Raw genomic sequence first — 18,164 nt, forward strand, 5'->3', positions numbered from 1 at the left:
TATATACTTCTCAATAAGTTTAAGAATATACTCCTTCAACTTTTTGTTTTCCAAGAGAGAGATCATGTCTTACGTGGGTTACCAAAGTTTACAAAATACGTACCATATTACTTCTTAATTACCGAAATTTTTCAAGAGGGGACATCCAGCACCTGAGTTAGTTTCAATTTTGTCACCATAATTTCTTGTTAACAAAGTTTACAAAATACCGTAACCTTAAGTACTTCTTAATTACATTTGTTTCTAGAATCTTGTGATATTTTGCCGCAAGGTCGGCAGGTCTGTTTTTCATCTCACTTTTAATCCCACTTCAGGTTTGAAGGACTTTCCCTTCTTTTTATTACTCTCTCCTAATGTTTCTTCGGGTGCTTTTCTCTTCCGTATAGACCGGTCGGGAACTTCTGTAGTTTCCATAGCTGGAGTCTGTAAACAAAATAAACTAGGAACAAACTTGTGTTACCCATTATAACAAACACATTATAACTGACACTAAAAGTTCAATGTTATTTCATGGACATACATTTTTTCAGTACATGGGGATAGGTACAGTGTGTTATTAATCGGGAATAAGCCCGTTTACAAGACACGAAATGATGTACCAGAAATCAATTTCTGTTCTACTGCATAGCGTCATGTACTGGGAATAAAAAAAATGCACAGGAAACAACTTTATAGGAAGTAGAAGAAATCAGTATAACCCATTAGGGTTTTTAAAAGTTCAATGTTATTTCATGGACATACATTTTTCATTACATGGGGATAGGTACAGTGTTTTATGAAACGGGAATAAGCCTGTTTGCAAGCCACAAAATGATGTACCAGAAATCAGTCTTTCTTCTAGTGCATAGCGTCATGTATTGGGAATAAACAAACGTACAGTAAACAACTTTATAGGAAGTAGAAGAAGTATAAACTCCTTTAGGGTTCTTACAATTCGATTTTTTTACCAAGAATCAAGCAATTCATGGTGGTCGTTATGGGGAACCCAGAGAATTCCTAAGGGGAGATCGGCTGCACCTTAAAGACTCATATTTTTCGACGATCTTAGTCTCGAACCACATCGAAAAAGGGTGATTCTCTCATCATTTTCTTTCCATTTCTTATTCAATCACCATGTTTAGCTAACTTTAGTCTGTCGATTATATGAAATGAAATGTGATGAATTCGTGATTATGTTTAATATGATTTGATGTTTTGATTGTAAATTGATGTTCGTTTATTTCGATTATCGTTTTGATCGTATTTTCATGTGTCTTGTCAAGCACTTCACATAGTTAATAGACGAAACGAAGTATTCGATATCGATCGTAGTCTAAGTCATAATTTCATGTGTCTTGTCATGCACTTTACATAGTTAGGCGACTAGACAACACTTTCGTTGACTCGGGATAAATCGATTTAGACGTTTGTTTGACTAAGTATGATTTCCGGATATACGTAGTACTTAGAGACATCTACTTTAGGAGTCGAACATTGATTATACCTTGAAACATTAGATCGGACTACACGTAGTCCTAGGTTTATCATTATCGAATTCTCGGTTCGACACCTCTCTCACTTATTTGTCTCCCGACTCTTGTTGCGTCCCGACTCTTGTTCCTCCGACTCTTCTCTTAAATCTCTCTCGCTCGTTTACTTCGATAGTTAGTTAGTTTTTCTTGTCTTCTTCGTTTATTGCTTATTAATCAAAAACTCCCGTTTATCTTGTTTCTTTATATTTTTGTCTAAGTAAGCCTTTAATACCTAAATCGACGGATAAAATCCTTCGATATCAAAATTACCTTCCTATCCTTGGATCGACTCCGGTTTTACCGGTTACTACTTGATACCTCTGCTTGGGTTTGAACCTTTTTGGACGCATCAATACATCATAGATGTGATAAGCTCGATAACTGCCCACTCAAACATTAACAACACCGGGCCTATAGCCCAACAATGAAAATGGCCAGAAGCCTAACAACTTTATTAATACCTACAACTGTTCCGACTTTAGCAAAGAGAAACTTGGTCAAATTTTTCTCTAAACTTTGATTTGGTAAAAAAACCAATCGATTTTTTCTATTTTCAGCTCCCCATAGCATTGTTATACAATTATAGTTTGTTCTTAGGGTTAGTTTTATTTAATCTTGTAACTATGATCAACTCCTCTTCAATTGTGTCACGAATTTTATTTTGGCCCCCAACTATGTTAGTGCTTCGAATTTGACCCAAATTTTATAATAAAATTTTTCAATTTTTCTCTCACCAAATTTCTTTAATAACAATTCTTTTTTGGGGTTAATTTTCCTCTAAACTTTGGCAAAGAGAAACTTGGTCAAATTTTCCTGTAAACTTTGTTCTGGTGAAAAAATCAATCAACTTTTTATATTCTCCAACTCTCGCTAGCATTTTTATAGTTTATCTTAGGGTTAATTTTATTTAAACTCGTAGTTTTGATCAACTGGCCTTGAACTGTGTCACGACTTTCATTTTGGCTCCCAATTGTGTTAGTGCTTCTGATTTGACGCAATTTTTTTTAATAAACTTCCCAATTTTCCTCGCATGAAATTTCTGTAGTTACAATTCTTTTTTTGACGGGCATATTTATTTTTTGACCAAAAAATCTACTAAGTTGTATCTTATCCTAATCTTCATCTTCATTTTCATCTTCCCCCCCCCCCCGATCTCTCTACCCTTTTTTTTGGTCTTCTTCGTCTCTCTTTATATTCTTTTCCTTCTCTTACTCTCTCTAAACTATATTATTCAATTCAGTTTTTCTGAGTCGAAGAAGATGATGAAGGGGAAACCGCTGCACCATCTTCCATTTGTGGAAGACCTTTGTCTTTCGTGTAATAATGGAACAGATTTAGGTGGATTTTCTAGGGTTCAACGATTCATTAGTCTAGGGTTTTAAAGAAAATCGTCATAGGGTTTTAAGCAACGCTAATGGTGTTCCAGTCGTCGATGTCGATCTTATTGCTTGTGTACTCGTTCTTTCTCTCTCTACTTCCTAATTAGGGGTTCCTCTGTTTTCCAATTTGATATTTTTTGTGGCACAAGATGTACTAAAGAATGGTCCTTGCGCTTGGAAGAAGTTAGTTGTTTCAGTTGCAAATGAAATACTTTTACTAAACGGTGAAGAAAAGCGGGCATAACCTGGTCAAATCCTTTTTGCCTATCAGTCGTCTAAACATCAAATCCTTAATCGGCATTAAATTGCAAACTTGGGGTTGAGGTGAAGAAGATACTTTTTAGAGACAGTAGGAGAGGGGAAAGAAGATAAAGAGAGGAAGAGAAGAGAAAAAAGATTGAGCAAAAAATTAAATATGCCTCCTAAGTGAATTTTGATTGACCAAACCTTTTTTTCACTCAAGCATCTTAAAATTAAATGCTTCTAAATCATCTTAAAATCTCAACTGAATTTTGCATTGGAGAAGTTTTTTCTTAAAATACTCTCAAATCGTAAGTGTCACTTACGATTTTAAGATTGGTCTTGCATTGGAGATGCTCTTAGTTGTCTACAAGAAAAAAGTCAGACGGGTTTGAACTGAGTTACAGCCTAGTTGTATTTTGAACACTAGTCTTTGATTTAATTCTTAACTTCCTTACAACAACTCTTAGTTGGGAATACTGGTTTTGATATGCATATTTTATTTCTTAAGCTTTCAAAAATGTAAGTTAACAAGTCAAACTAATTAAATATTGATTTATTTTGAAATTTTTTCTTCCTTTTTCTTAGAGAAATATGGGACCCCATTACACTTCGAAAGAAAATATGAAAAGGAAGAAAAAGTGTGCTCCGACAACACATATATCATCCTTACGAAGACCTTCGACAATCCTCAGGTGCCCATGAGAGTCTGTTTGTAGCTAAATTATACTCCATCCGATTGTTGATTTGATGCATTGCTCCTATAAGAGAAAACTTTACACTTGAAGGAAAGAGTGTAAGGCAGTGATAGTCTTGGTCGGCATCGTAAAGGAACAAGTTTGTTGATGCCACTTTAAGATCGGCTGGCCCGTCAAAGTGAAACGTAAGGCTTGGAAGATCGGTGTATCCTCTATGTAACCTAAAACACATGTCTAATCCTTGACTCGGGTTCGGAATGAGAGTGAACTGTCCCCTTAAGTATGTCTTTATAAGATCCTTGACACGGCTATACGCATTAGGAGAAATGTGAGACGTAGCAGCTCCTGAATCGATAACAACTCCTCCTGATCCATCTGGTTTTGGTGCGAAATACCCAGGATTAAAAAAACACCTGTGGTTACCTACACTAATATCTAATAGTTTCAAACCGTAAGCATCTGCATTATCTGGAAAAGGAACAAATTGTGTGGATTGAACCTTTGATTCTTTTAACTTATAGTCGTTACCGAAACTTAAGAAACTATGAGTCCCTGCAGGTGCGTTTGCATCAACTAAACAGTATGAAAATCGTCTCTTAGCTTCATTTCCCATTTGTGATATTAAAGAGAGTTCTCCTCTATTCATACCTAAAATACCATCAATACCACCTCCAAACAGTGGCATCTCCCTATTATTTGTACTACAACCAAAGACAATATTATTTAAAGATTTGACCGAACGTTTCGAATCAAATTTGAGAGTTTCAGTAGCTAGATAACCTCCAGATCTCCCTGTTACATACTTAAGGTCATATTGGCATCGGTTCTCTTTCCATGTGAATTTTGGTTGCGGACAACTAGTTTCAGGTAGAGTTCTAAATGTATTCGATCTATATGGATCAAATGTTGGTGTATTTTGAGAGAAACAATTGGGCTCACAAGGTTTACATTGAGTCCAAATTAGATCACTACCTGTATCAAGTAGTAAGTGGTAAGATTTATAATAGCCAATACCTACTTGAACTAGATAAAGTAAGAAATATTGAAGTACTGGAGGACGGATTAGACCAAGATTAGAATAATTTGAAGCACCAGCAATTTTGGTATGCAAATAGAGAAGACGCGATTCGGAAAATTTGACGAGTCGTTCGAGTCTTTCTGAGATGGTGAGATTACCAGGGTAGAGAGGAGACTCTGGTGAGTCTCTATGAATGAGTTTGAAGCTGAAACCTTTTGTGGGGATGCCAGCAGCATTACTGGTCATGAATTGCGATTGATGGGAAATAAAGCAAAGGATAAAAAAATAACCTAGAGATGATAATTTTGCTAATGAAGCCATGGCTAATTGGCTATGTTTATAATCAAGGTACTTAGTACATCACATATTTATAGTCAAGATGGCGGAATCCTGGTTGGTATAAATGGTAGGAAATCAACAATTGGATATAGGATTAAATATCAAAATATTTGGTGTATAACAAAATGGAAATCATAAGGATTTGGCATCATTTCCATATTAAATGAAATACATGAATGTTAAAAAATTACTTTGTCACCAACCATAAGATTTACTTATTAATGCAAAGAGAATCTGGACAATTTTCCTCTTAATTTTGTTTTGGTTAAATAAAAACAATCAATTTTTTCTATTCTTCAACTCCTGGTAGCATTGTTATAGCTTATCCTAAATTCTTAGGGTTAATTCTATATAAGCTCGTACTTGTGATCAACTGGTCTTCAATTGTGTCACGACTTTCATTTTGGCCCCAACTGGGTTTGTGCTATTTAAGCTCGTAGTTGTGATTAACTGGCCTTCAATTATGTCATGACTTTCAATTTGGGCCTCAACTGTGTTAGTGTTATTTGAGTTCGTAGTTGTGATCAACTGGTCTTCAATTGTGTCACGACTTTCATTTTGGCCCCCAACTGTGTTAGTAATTCTGATTTGACCGAATTTTTTTAATTTTTTTCAATTTTTCTCACATGAAATTTCTGTAATTACAATTCTTTTTTGGGCGTGATTTTTGGACATAAATAAAAGTCTCTGAAGCATAAAGACTTAATCAATCAAGATTGACTTATGGGGCACATTTACGTTTTGGCAAAAGAATTTATTAAGTTGTCTTTTGTCCCCTCCCCTAATCTTCATCTTTCCCTCAACTTAACCCCCAAATTTCCGAGTACCATTTTCATCTTCATTTTTCTCCCCCTCATTTCTCTACTATTTTTTTCCTTCTTCGTGATCTCTTCATCTCTTTATCTTCTTTTCCTTCTCTTAATCTCTCTAAACATAGAAGACAATGAAGGGGAAACCCCTACATCATCTTCATTCATAGAAGACTTTTGTCTTTCCGTAACAGTGCAACAAATCTAGGTGGAATATCTAGGGTTCATCAGTCTAGGGTTTTAAGCAAAATCCTCGTACGGAAGAAATGAGGACTGTGGGACTAACAGGTAGAATATCTTCAGCTTTAGGCACCGTTTTCAATCTCTTCAAAGCTAATGGTGTTTAAGTTGTTGATGCTGACCTTATTGCTCGTGTATTCGATCTTTTCCTCTCTACTTCCTAACTAGGGGTTCTCTGTTTTCTAATTTTTAATTTGATATTTTTTGTTGCACAAGATGTACTAAAGAAATGCACTTGTGCTTGGAAGAAAGTAGTTGTTTGATTTGCGAATGAAATACTTTGACTAAACGATGCCTCCCTAGTCATTTTTGATCGACTAAGCCTTTTATGCACGGACGTTCTTACTCCTCCATCTCTTTATTATCCATCTCTTCATTATTAACAATAATTACTAGTATATTAATAATATTTGTCCATATTAAAGTGGCCATGTTTCACATTATATGAACATATTCTGATCTTGGATCTACAAATTTTGGTGACATAGATATTAACATATCTGATGGGTATTTTATCAAAATAAACTAGACAAACTTATTTAACTCTTCCTATTTAACTTCTATCTCATAAGTTCGCAATCTTGAACTAGTGGTTCGCAACAGAGCGAGAGGCAGAAGGCAACACAACACACTAACACAATTCCTTTTTTTACATGCCATACTGACACACCACCATCAAATGCACAATGGTCTGTCGAGATTTTTGTCACTCATAACATAAAACTGTGAAATATCAGGCCACAAGAAGTGAATCGCCATGAAACACAAATTCAATAATGTAGACATTACGTCTTACGAGACTTATTACAAAAATAGTATATAAGTCTCATGTAACAAAAATGTTTGGTCCGTCCATTGTGAACTACTATTCTCAAGCATTATTCAAGATTAACACTTACCCTTGTGGGATTAATCTTTGTTAAAGTTTTTGGATTTATGTTAAATCAAGGGTTGTCGTGCTATTAATGGTTGTTCTAATGAATCGTTTGTTAGAAGATACACTACATATTCAAGTTTTATGAATATATGAATTTGTTGATCAGCAAGTTTTATTTACTCCGATAGAAAAAAAAGTGGTGAAGAAAGAGGAAAAGGAAAAAAAGAAGAAGTGGAGTTTGGAAATGAGATGGATTGATGGTAAAATTTTCGTATATACAAGGAGAGATCAATACTAGTAAAGCAAGGAAAGTTCTTGGATGAAAACCAAAAGTTGGCTTTAAGCAATTTGTGAAGATGTAAACGTGTGCAAAAAAAAACAATCAATCTTTTCTATTCTTCAACTCCTCATAGCATTGTTATAGTTTGTTCTTAGGGTTAATTTTATTTAAGCTCGTAATTATGATCATCTGGTCTTCAATTGTGTCACGAATTTCATTTTGGCCCCCAATTATATTAGTGCTTCTGATTTAACCCAAATTTTGTAATAAATTTTCTATTTTTTCTCTCATGAAATTTCTTTAATAGCAATTCTTTTTTGGGGTTAATTTTTTGACCCCCAATTGTGTTACTGCTTCTGATTTGACCCAATTTTTTTAATAAACTTCACAATTTTTGTCGCATGAAATTTCTGTGGTTACAATTCTTTTTTTTGACGGGCGTATTTATTTTTTGACCTAAAAATTAACTAAGTTGTCTCTTGTCCCCTAATCTTCATCTTGTCCTCACCTTAATTCCAAAATTCCGGCTACCCATTTTCATTTTCATCTTTCTCCCCCTGATCTCTCTACCTTTTTTTTGTCTTCTTCGTCTCTCTTCATCTCTTTATATTCTTTTCCTTCTCTTACTCTCTCTAAACTATATTATTCAATTCAGTTTTTCTGTGCCGAAGAAGATGAAGAAGGGGGAAACCCCTGTATCATCTTCCGTTCGTGGAAGACCTTTGTCTTTCCCGTAACAGTGGAACATATCTAGGTGGATTTTCTAGGGTTCATCAATTCATTAGTCTGGGGTTTTAAGGAAAATCGTCATAGGTTTTAAGCAAAACTAATGGTGTTTCAGTCGTCGTTGTCGATCTTATTGCTCGTGTACTCGTTCTTTCTCTGTCTACTTCCTAATTAGGGGTCCTCTGTTTTCCAATTTGATATTTTTTGTTGCACAAAATGTACTAAAGAATGGTCCTTGTGGGTGGACGATTGCAGTTGTTTCATTTGCAAATGAAATACTTTTACTAAACGGTGAAGTAAAGCGGGCATAACCTGGTCAAATCCTCTTCGCCATCAGTCTAAACGTCAAATCCTTAATCAGCATTAAATTGCAAACTTGGGGTTGAGGTGAAGAAGGTATTGTTTAGAGAGAGTAGGAGAGGGGAATGAAGATAAAGAGAGGAAGAGAAGAGAAAGAGAAGAAGAGAAGAGAAAGAGAAGAGAAAAAAGCCTGAGCAAAAATAAATAAATACGCCTCCTAAGTGAATTTTGATTGACCAAACCTTTTATGCATTGAGGCTTCTTAAAATTAAATGCTTCTACATCATTTTAAGATCTCAATTAAGTTTTGCATTAGAGAGTTTTTCTTAAAATAAATCTCAAATTCTAAGGGGCACTTGGGATTTTAAGATTGAGTCTTGCATCGGAGATGCTCTTAGTTGTCTACAACAAAAAAGTCAGACAGGTTTGATATGAGTTACCGCCTAGTTGTATTTTGAACACTAGTCTTTGATTTAATTCTTATCTTACTTCCTTACAACAATTTTTAGTTGGGAATACTGGTTTTGATATGCATATTTTTTTTCTTAAGCTTTAAGCTTTCAAAAATGTAAGTTAACAAGTCAAACAAATGAAATATTGATTTATTTTGAAATTTTTTCTTCCTTTTTCTTGGAGAAATATGGGACCCCATTACACTTCGAAAGAAAATAAGAAAAGGAAGAAAAAGTGTGCTCCGACGACACAAATATCATCCCTATTAAGACCTTCAACAATTCTCATGTGCCCATGAGAGTCTATTTGTAGCTAAATTATACTCCATCCTATTGTTGATTTGATGCCTTGCTTCTATCACAGAAAACTTTGCCTTTGAAGTAAGGAGTGTAAGGCAGTAATAGTCTTGGCGGGCATCGTAATAGAACACGTTTTTTGATGCCACTTTAAGATCGGCTGGCCCGTCAAAGTGAAACGTAAGGCTTGGAAGATCGGTGTATCCTCTATTTAACCTAAAACACATGTCTAATCCTTTACTCGGGTTCGGAATGAGAGTGAACTGTCCCCTTAAGTATGTTTTTATAAGATCGGTGACACGGCTATACGTATTAGTAGGAATGTGAGACGTAGCAGCTCCTGAATCGATAACAACTCCTCCTAATCCATCTGGTTTTGGTGCGAAATACCCAGGATTAAAAAAACACCTGTGGTTACCTATACTAATATCTAATAGTTTCAATTGTACGCATCTGCATTGTCTAGAAAAGGAACAAATTGTGTGGATTGAACCTTTGATCCTTTTAACTTGTAGTCGTTACCGAAACTTAAGAAACTATGAGTCCTTGCAGGTGCGTCTTGATCAATTAAACAATATGAAAATCGTCTCTTAGCTTCATTTCCCATTTGGGATATGAAAGAGAGTTCTCCTTTATCCATACCTAAAATACCATCAATATTACCTCGAAACATTGTTATCTCCCTAGTATTTGTGCTGCAACCAAAGACAATATTATTTAAAGATTTGACCGAACGTTTCGAATCAAATTTGAGAGTTTCAGTAGCTAGATAACCTCGAGATATCCCTGTTACATACTAAAGGTCATATTGGCATCCGTTGTCTTTCCATGTGAATCTTGGTTGCAGAAAATTAGTATAAGGTAGAGTTCTAAATGTATTCGATCTATATGGCTCAAAAGTTGTTGTATTCTGAGGGAACCAATTGGGCTCACAAGGGTTACATTGGGTCCAAATTAGATCACTACATGTATCAAGTAGTAAGTGGTAAGGTTTATAGTAACCAATACCTACTTCAAGGCATATTGAAGTACTGGAGGACGGATCAGACCAAGATTAGAATAATTTGAAGCACCAACAATTTTGGTATGCAAATAGAGAACAAGTGATTCGGAGAACTGGAAGAGTCGTTCGAGTTTTTCTAAGCTGGTAAGATTACCAGGGTAGAGAGGAGACTCCGGGGAATCTCTATGAATGAGTTTGAAGCTAAAACCTTTTGTGGGGCTGCCAGCGGCATTACTGGTTATTAATTGAAATTGAGGGAGAGAAAGCAAAGGATGAGAAAATAACCTAGAGATTGATAATTTTGCTAATGGCGCCATGGCTATGTTTTTTATCAAGCTACTTATGAACATCACATAATTATAGTCCAAAATGGTAGAATCCTTGTTTGTATAAATGGTAGGAAATCAGCAATTAGATATAGGATTAAATATCAAAATCCGTTGGGTGTATAACAAAGTAGGAATCATAAGGATTTGGCATAATTTCCATTTTAATGAAGTACATAAATGTTAGAAATTTACTTTGTCACCAAGACACCAACAATGGGATTTACTAATTAATATTAAAATTTTGGAACTATTTTCATGGGTGGCTCTAAAGGCACAGGGCCGATAGGTTGTTAGCGGGCGGTCATTTCATTGACTTGGGTCAATGATCATTGACCCAATTTCTCTATAAGCACCCGGTCAACTAATTTGGGTGAAGTTCACCTCTGTTTTCTTCATTTATTTTATTCTTCTAAAACAATTTTTTTTTCTTCCAAAACAAAATCCTAGGTGGTGCATTACTACCCACATCCTCCGGCCACTCAAATAAACGGAATCATTAATCTAAGTGAGGTATTCATCTTTCAACTGTGTTATATCATCTTTTTAAAAGAAGTAAAAGTCCACTATCATCGATATTCTTAGGTCAAGGATCAGCTGATCTGTTTGGTTCTCTTAGGTCTCAGATTGGTCCAGTCTGTCCGATAGATTTTTAGGGCAAATTAAAATTTTCATCTTTCATCACTATCAGTCTTCACCAAATGATTGTTGATTCTAACACTTAGAGAGTGAAAGAACAGATTGAGAGCAAAATTTGAGGTTCGGTTTTGAGCTTTAGAGAGAGAAAATGAAGGTTTTTCTCAAATGTTGAGATTTAGATGGAGGTTAGGTTAGATGAGGTCGGGTGCTTACAGATGAGACCGGTGCTAACAAAGAAATTAATTGTCAGGCCTGGTGCTAATAAAGCCCGCCCGCTGACAACCCTTTTGCCCAATGCCTTTAGAAGCACCCTATTTTCATTCTTTATCTCCCCGTAGCGTTGTTATAGTTTGTTCTTAAGGTAAATTTTATTTAGGGTTATTTCTCAAATGACCCCCAACTTTGTGACCAGCTTTCTACCTGACCCCCTACTTTAGCAAAAATACCCATATGGCCCCTTTTTTCATTATCTTTAACTTTCCGTTACTCTCTCTCCTCCATCTCATTTTCTCTCTCTGCCACATCATTATCTTTCCGGCGGGGGTCACTGGTCGGCCAAATTTCCGGCCGACGACCTTCAATTTTTTTTTTATTCTCTCTATCTCTAAAAAATCAAATAATATCTCTACAGATCTAGAGAGTAGACCCATTAAAGGTCTGCGAACAGACCCTTTGAAGGTCTACGAACAGATCTATTGAAGGTATCAGACCTTCAGTGGATCTGTTTGCAGACCCATTGGAGGTCTGTGAACAGACCTGTAATGTGTCTGCTTTCTCTAGATCTGTAGAGAGAGAGAGTTTAAAAAAAAAATTTTATCTTTTTAGAGAGAGAATAGAAAAAAATTAAAGGTCGCCGACCAGCGACCCCTGCCGGAGAAGATGATGATGTGGCGTGCTCAAATGATGTGGTAGAGAGAAAAAATGAGATGGAGGAGAGAGAGTAACGGAAAGTTAAAGATAACGAAAAAAGGAGGCCATATGGGTATTTTTGCTAAAGTAGGGGGCCAGGCAGGAAGCCGGTCACAAAGTTGGAAGCCATTTGGGAAATAACCCTTTTATTTAAGCTCGTAATTATGATTATCTGGTCTTCAATTGTGTCACGACTTTCATTTTGGCCCCCAATTATGTTAATGCTTATGATTTGACCCAAAATTTTTAATATATTTTCCAATTTTACCCTCATGAAATTTCTTTAGTTTCTTTTTTTGAACATGACTTTTGGACATAAAGACTTAATCAATCAAGATTGACTTACGGAGCATATTTATTTTTTGACCCAAAAATTTACTAAATTGTCCCCTCATCTACATCTTCCCCTCACCTTAACCCCCAAAATTCCGGCTACCATTTTCATCTTTCTCCCCCCCATCTCTGTAGTTTTTTTTCTTTTTCGTCCCTCTTCCTCTCTTTCTTACTCTCTTTAAACTATATTCTTCAATTCATTTTTTCTGAGTCGAAGAAGATGATGAAGGGGAAATCCTTGCATCATCTTCCATTCGTAAAAGACATTGTCTATCCCCTAATCGTGCAACAAATCTAGGTGGAATATCTAGGGTTCATCAATTCATTAGTCTAGGGTTTTAAGAAATATCCTCCTAGGGAAAAAAATATGAAGGTTGCTAGAAGGAAGAATATCTTCAGGTTTAGGCACCATTTCCAATCTCTTTAAAGCTAATGGTGTTTGTGTTCCAGTCGACGACGTTAGTCTTATTGCTCATGTGCTCGTTCTTTCTCTCTCTACTTCTTAATTAGGGGTTCCTCTGTTTTCCCATTTGATATTTTTTTGTTGCACAAGATGTACCAAAGAAAGGCACTTGTGGTTGGAAGAAGGTAGTTGTTTCATTTGCAAATGGCATACTTTTACTAAACGGAGAAGTAAAGTGGCATAACCTGGTCAAATTCCCTTCGCCCATAAGTCTAAACGTCAAATCCTTAATCGACATGAAATTACTTACTTGGGTTTGAGGTGAAGAAGATAATTTTTAGAGAGAGTAGGAGAGGGAAAAGAAGAGAAAGGGAGGAATAGAGAAGAAGAAGTACTAACAAATTTGTACTTAGCCAATTAGCCTATGTGAATTCGGCGCTATATTTTGAAAACTTATAGTTCTAAATATAGCTAAAAGTATTCACACTATTCCATAGGTTATGTGTTTGAAGTTAAACATTTGGTCATTTGGTGTTCTCACTAGACTCTTTGTGCCCAAGATTAGGGGTGTACTCTACTCGAGCCGAGCTGAGTAGTAAGATGTTCAAGCTCGGTTCGTGTATTTGACTGTCGAGCTCGAGCTCGTTCGAGTAATTGTCCACTTGTTCAAACTCGGTTCGTATAAGTTTGAAAGAGCTCGAGCTTGCATTCTTTTAAACTCGTTTATCAAAATACTTCAAATTAAAACTTTCTAAATTATCAAAATACTTCAATGATCACTTGTCACATACAATAATAATGATTAATGATTCATATTCCAATAATATTTTAATGGTTGATATTTCATGTACAAGTTTCAATACTAATACATAATTATGTACTAGAATATTATAAGAGTATGTTAAACGAGCTATTCACGAGTAGCTCGTGATAAACTAAAGAATGATCAAGCTCGGCTCGTTTACATAAACGAGCATGATTTTGGGCTCGTGTTAAGCTCGTGCTCGCTAATATTCGAGTCGAGCACGGGCAATAGTCGAGCCGAGCTCGAGCAACTCGTTAAGAGCTCGACTTGTGTACACCCCTACCCAAGATTAAGTTTTCTTGCAACCAATCACAACAAATGTAAGAAAGTAAATTGAAGTAAAACTAGGGTTAGTAGAAAAAGAAGAAGAAATCCACCTGAAAGAGCAAAGGGTGATCCAATTTGGTCAATTCCTTAAGAACAGAAAGCCAATCAGCTCTTATTGGCTTCATAATCTTAACCCATGAATCCAATAACTGATTCAAATCAGTTTCTTGATTATTAAAACAAATAATCTGTTTCATCAAAGCTTTACATCTTTTAGTCATCTTCAAAGGGAGTTTAGAAATTGCTTGATTTTGGGCATCAGTTGTATCTGTTCCAATTTCAACCCACCTCAACTTTTTTACCTCTTGTTCTTCTTTCTCTCTCTTAAAACCCACTCCTGTATTAACAATTGTTGATGGTAAAACAGATGATTTAATGGGGATATAGGATTTGAGAGTGGTATTGAATCGTAGGTAGTGATTGAAAATGTTGAATGAAGAGAATGGGTAGGAGGGGTAAGAAGATAACATGTTAGAAGCAGACAAGTTCATTTTTTTGGTGCAAAATGATGCTTCAAGAACATACATCATCAGTTACTGATTATTTTGGATGTAAAATTCCAAGGGCAAAGATTGTCAAAATGATAATTTAACCAAACCCTAGATATAGAAGAAATTAGAATATATAAAAATTTGACCATTGTTATAAATCTTTGATTTATGGTGGATGACCACCACACTTTGGTAACTCCCACCACCATAAGTTCTCCACCATTATTTGTATTCAAGCACCATTGATTATATGTAACTCTTGTATTAGTTTTGTAACTTATCAAGAGGCCTATATAAAGAGCTTTCTTGTTAGTGAATAAGATGTACCAAACTAGTGTACCAATGTACCTAATATACCAATATATCAAAGTAGAGGAATCATCTACAAACATATGAATACAAATCAAGTTCTTCTTGTCTCTATCTCTTGGTCTATATTTCCATTATCTTTCTTCTTCCCTCCTTTATTTTTCACAACACGTTATCAGCACGATTTGCTCTATGTCAAAGGGACGAAGAAATTATCAACTCCTTGATCAAGGTACAAACAAATAAAATATGGGTAAGTTTGGTCAATTGTAATTGGTAAGTTAAAAGGTATGTGGATTCTCTTTGTTAAAGTTTCAAACTTATTATTTTTACTTATCTCTAACCATTGATTTTGTGATTGTTGAGGCATAATGAATCACATTAAAAAAATATTAGAATTAAGTAGATGATAATGGTGAAAATGTTGGTATTGCAAACTAATATGAATGTCAACGCAATCTATTCAATGGTAAGGTCAAGGTAAATTATGCATCCAAAATAAATTGGTATTACTCTCATAGCTAATGTTTCATTTTGTATGAATGTATCATAAGAGTATATTTTGATCTGTGAATGAAGATTTTTCCAAAGAAGAAATTTAACCATTAAATTTTGGTTAAGATCAAATTGGAACGTCTATTTGTATATGAGATTGCCAAACCTGAAGTTTGGCGTATATACTTCTTCAAACCTGAAGTTTGTGACCAACTGGCCGTTTTGGCCCCCATAAGTGTCCGGCAGTTCGTTTTGGCCCCAAAAAATTCCTAAATGGCCCCAAATTTTTTCAACCTCCCAATTTTACCCCCATGGCATTTCTGTAATTATCTTTTTTTTCTTTGTCCACCTCATCTAACAATCACCACATCACCTGTCCACCTCACCCTTCTTCTCCGGCGAAAGGTTGCCGGCCGGAATAAAAAATTCCGGCCGGCCACCTTTACCAAAAAAAAAAAAAAAAAAAAATTTTCTTCATCTTCTTCATTTCTCTCTCTTCTTCATCTCCTTCTTTCTCTCTCTTCTTCATCTCCTTCTTTCTCTCTCTTCTTCTTCTTTATCTCTCTTCTTCTTCTTTCTCTCTTCTTCCTCTTTCTCTTTCTCTCTAACCCCTCTCTCTTCTTTCTCTATAACTCTGGCGAAGGGGAGGAGCCCCTTCGCCGGAGAACCAGACCTTGAAGGTCTGGTTGTAGAAACCAGACCTTCAAGGTCTGGTTGTAGAACCAGACTCGGTCTGGTTGGAAACCAGACCGAGATCTGGTTTCTACAACCAGTCCCGGTCTGGTTGTAGAACCAGACTCGGTCTGGTTGTAGAACCAGACTCGATCTGGTTGTAGAACCAGACTCGGTCTGGTTGGAAACCAGATCGGGATCTGGTTTCTAAAACCAGATCGGGATCTGGTTTCTAAAACCAGATCGGGATCTGGTTTCTAAAACCAGATCCCGATCTGGTTTCTAAAACCAGATCCCGATCTGGTTTCCAACCAGACCGGGACTGGTTTCTAAAACCAGATCCCGATCTGGTTTCCAACCAGACCGGGACTGGTTTTAGAAACCAGACTCGGTCTGGTTCTCCGGCGAAGGGGCTTCCTCTTTCTCTCTAACCCCTCTCTCTTCTTTCTCTATAACTCCGGCGAAGGGGCGGAGCCCCTTCGCCGGAGAACCAGACCTTGAAGGTCTGGTTGTAGAAACCAGACCTTCAAGGTCTGGTTGTAGAAACAGACTCGGTCTGGTTGTAGAAACCAGACCTTCAAGGTCTGGTTCTCCGGCGAAGGGGCTCCGCCCCTTCGCCGGAGTTATAGAGAGAGAAGAGAGAGGGGTTAGAGAGAAAGAGGAAGAAGAGAGATAAAGAAGAAGAAGAGAGATAAAGAAGAAGAAGAGAGATAAAGAAGAAGAAGAGAGAGAAAGAAGAGAGAGAAAGAAGGAGATGAAGAAGAGAGAGAAATGAAGAAGATGAAGAAAATTTTTTTTTTTTTTTTTTTTGGGTAAAGGTGGCCGGCCGGAATTTTTTATTCCGGCCGGCAACCTTTCGCCGGAGAAGAAGGGTGAGGTGGACAGGTGATGTGGTGATTGTTAGATGAGGTGGACAAAGAAAAAGAAAAAAAAGATAATTACAGAAATGCCATGGGGGTAAAATTGGGAGGTTGAAAAAATTTGGGGCCATTTAGAAATTTTTTGGGGCCAAAACGAACTGCCGGACACTTATGGAGGCCAAAACGGCCAGTTGGTCACAAATCGGGGGCCAAAACGGAATTAACCCGAAAGAAATTTATTTGCGCATTCCTGAAGAATGACAAATGCTAATTTTTCAGTATTAAAATTATTTTCCGTTGGTTATTAAAGGATTATAATTAAACGGTGATAAGAAAATCTTACACCGAGTTCATATTGCAAATAGAGTGACAAAATTGAAAATCTCATTTTACTATACGAACATATAGTTTGATTAAATTTGACAAAGTTCTTCATGGTGGAAGACAACCAAATTTTACGAAATTGTTTTAAGGAGAATGTGATATCAAAGTTTTGGTTGCACTTGCATTGCAAGTGGTGATGATATTTTTTTCGCATCTTTGGACGGTGATGATATCCGCTTTCAAACTACACCTGAAGTTGTATACCCTAAAAGAAAGTGATGATGGATTTAATAAATAAAATAAAATAAAATCACATGAAGATGATATATCTCACATGTAATTAATCACACCTGAAGTTGTGATATTATAACAAATTGCTCACACCTGAAGCTGTGATCAGATAGAAACTTTTGTCCAACTAAAAATATGATATGAAAAAAAAATCAAATTTGCCTAAAGCAATTGATTTTTCTTTCGTCTTTGTCACATCCTTGAAGTATGTGCTCATAAATAAGACGAAAATCTATCGACATTAGGGGGAGGAAGTCCTATATTCAATGTCGTAAAATACTTGAAAATGATCGAGTTTTTCTCATTTGGAATCATTATACGGAGAACTTGCTACCTCGAAATATTAATATTTTTCAGAGCTTAATATGCTTATATCCAGATAAAGGTAATGGAAAATGATCAGAGTTGCTCAAAGTGACATATACTCCTTGACACTGAAGGAATAATTTTTCCTCCTGAAGAGGCTATCAAATTAGAATTGAATGTGATTCATATTCCTAATGAAATCCCCTGAAGAGGATATGTGTAAAAAAAAAAAAAAAAAGACACCGACCTTTTACAAAGGTACATACATACATGAGATCATTGAACTATGTATGCTGTGAGAATTTGAGAAATCAAATAAATTATTTCAGACGATGTATTTCTGAAAATAGTAGCTACTGGGAGCATATTGATTCAGAATTAGTAATTTGTCAACTTTTGATGAGATACTTCATTACTTGCAGATTTTACTTATAAAATAATTAAGTCTTCAGACATGAAGTCGAAGCACCAAGCAAGAATTACCCTGAAGGTAATAAAGTAGACA

General features: G+C 35.9%; 1 protein-coding gene across 1 annotated transcript; it reads right to left on the bottom strand.

Annotated features, from left to right (window-relative positions):
• Positions 1-3,799: 3,799 nt before the first annotated feature.
• LOC147535138 (aspartic proteinase CDR1-like) lies at positions 3,800-5,877 on the bottom strand. Its single transcript, XM_086650172.1, has one exon. The coding sequence runs from the start codon at positions 5,165-5,167 to the stop codon at positions 3,800-3,802; it is 1,368 nt and encodes a 455-aa protein (XP_086506298.1). The 5' UTR covers positions 5,168-5,877.
• Between the last annotated feature and the right edge of the window lie 12,287 nt (positions 5,878-18,164).

The sequence above is a fragment of the Eschscholzia californica genome, unplaced genomic scaffold (genome assembly GCF_041429995.1).
Source record: "Eschscholzia californica isolate CP2 unplaced genomic scaffold, dmEscCali1.0.p SCAF_6, whole genome shotgun sequence".
NCBI classification, from domain to species: domain Eukaryota; kingdom Viridiplantae; phylum Streptophyta; class Magnoliopsida; order Ranunculales; family Papaveraceae; genus Eschscholzia; species Eschscholzia californica.

Coding starts and splice junctions, on each gene's coding strand:
- LOC147535138 (XM_086650172.1), bottom strand. CDS start 5,167: ATGGCTTCATTAGCAAAATTATCATCTCTAGGTTATTTTTTTATCCTT.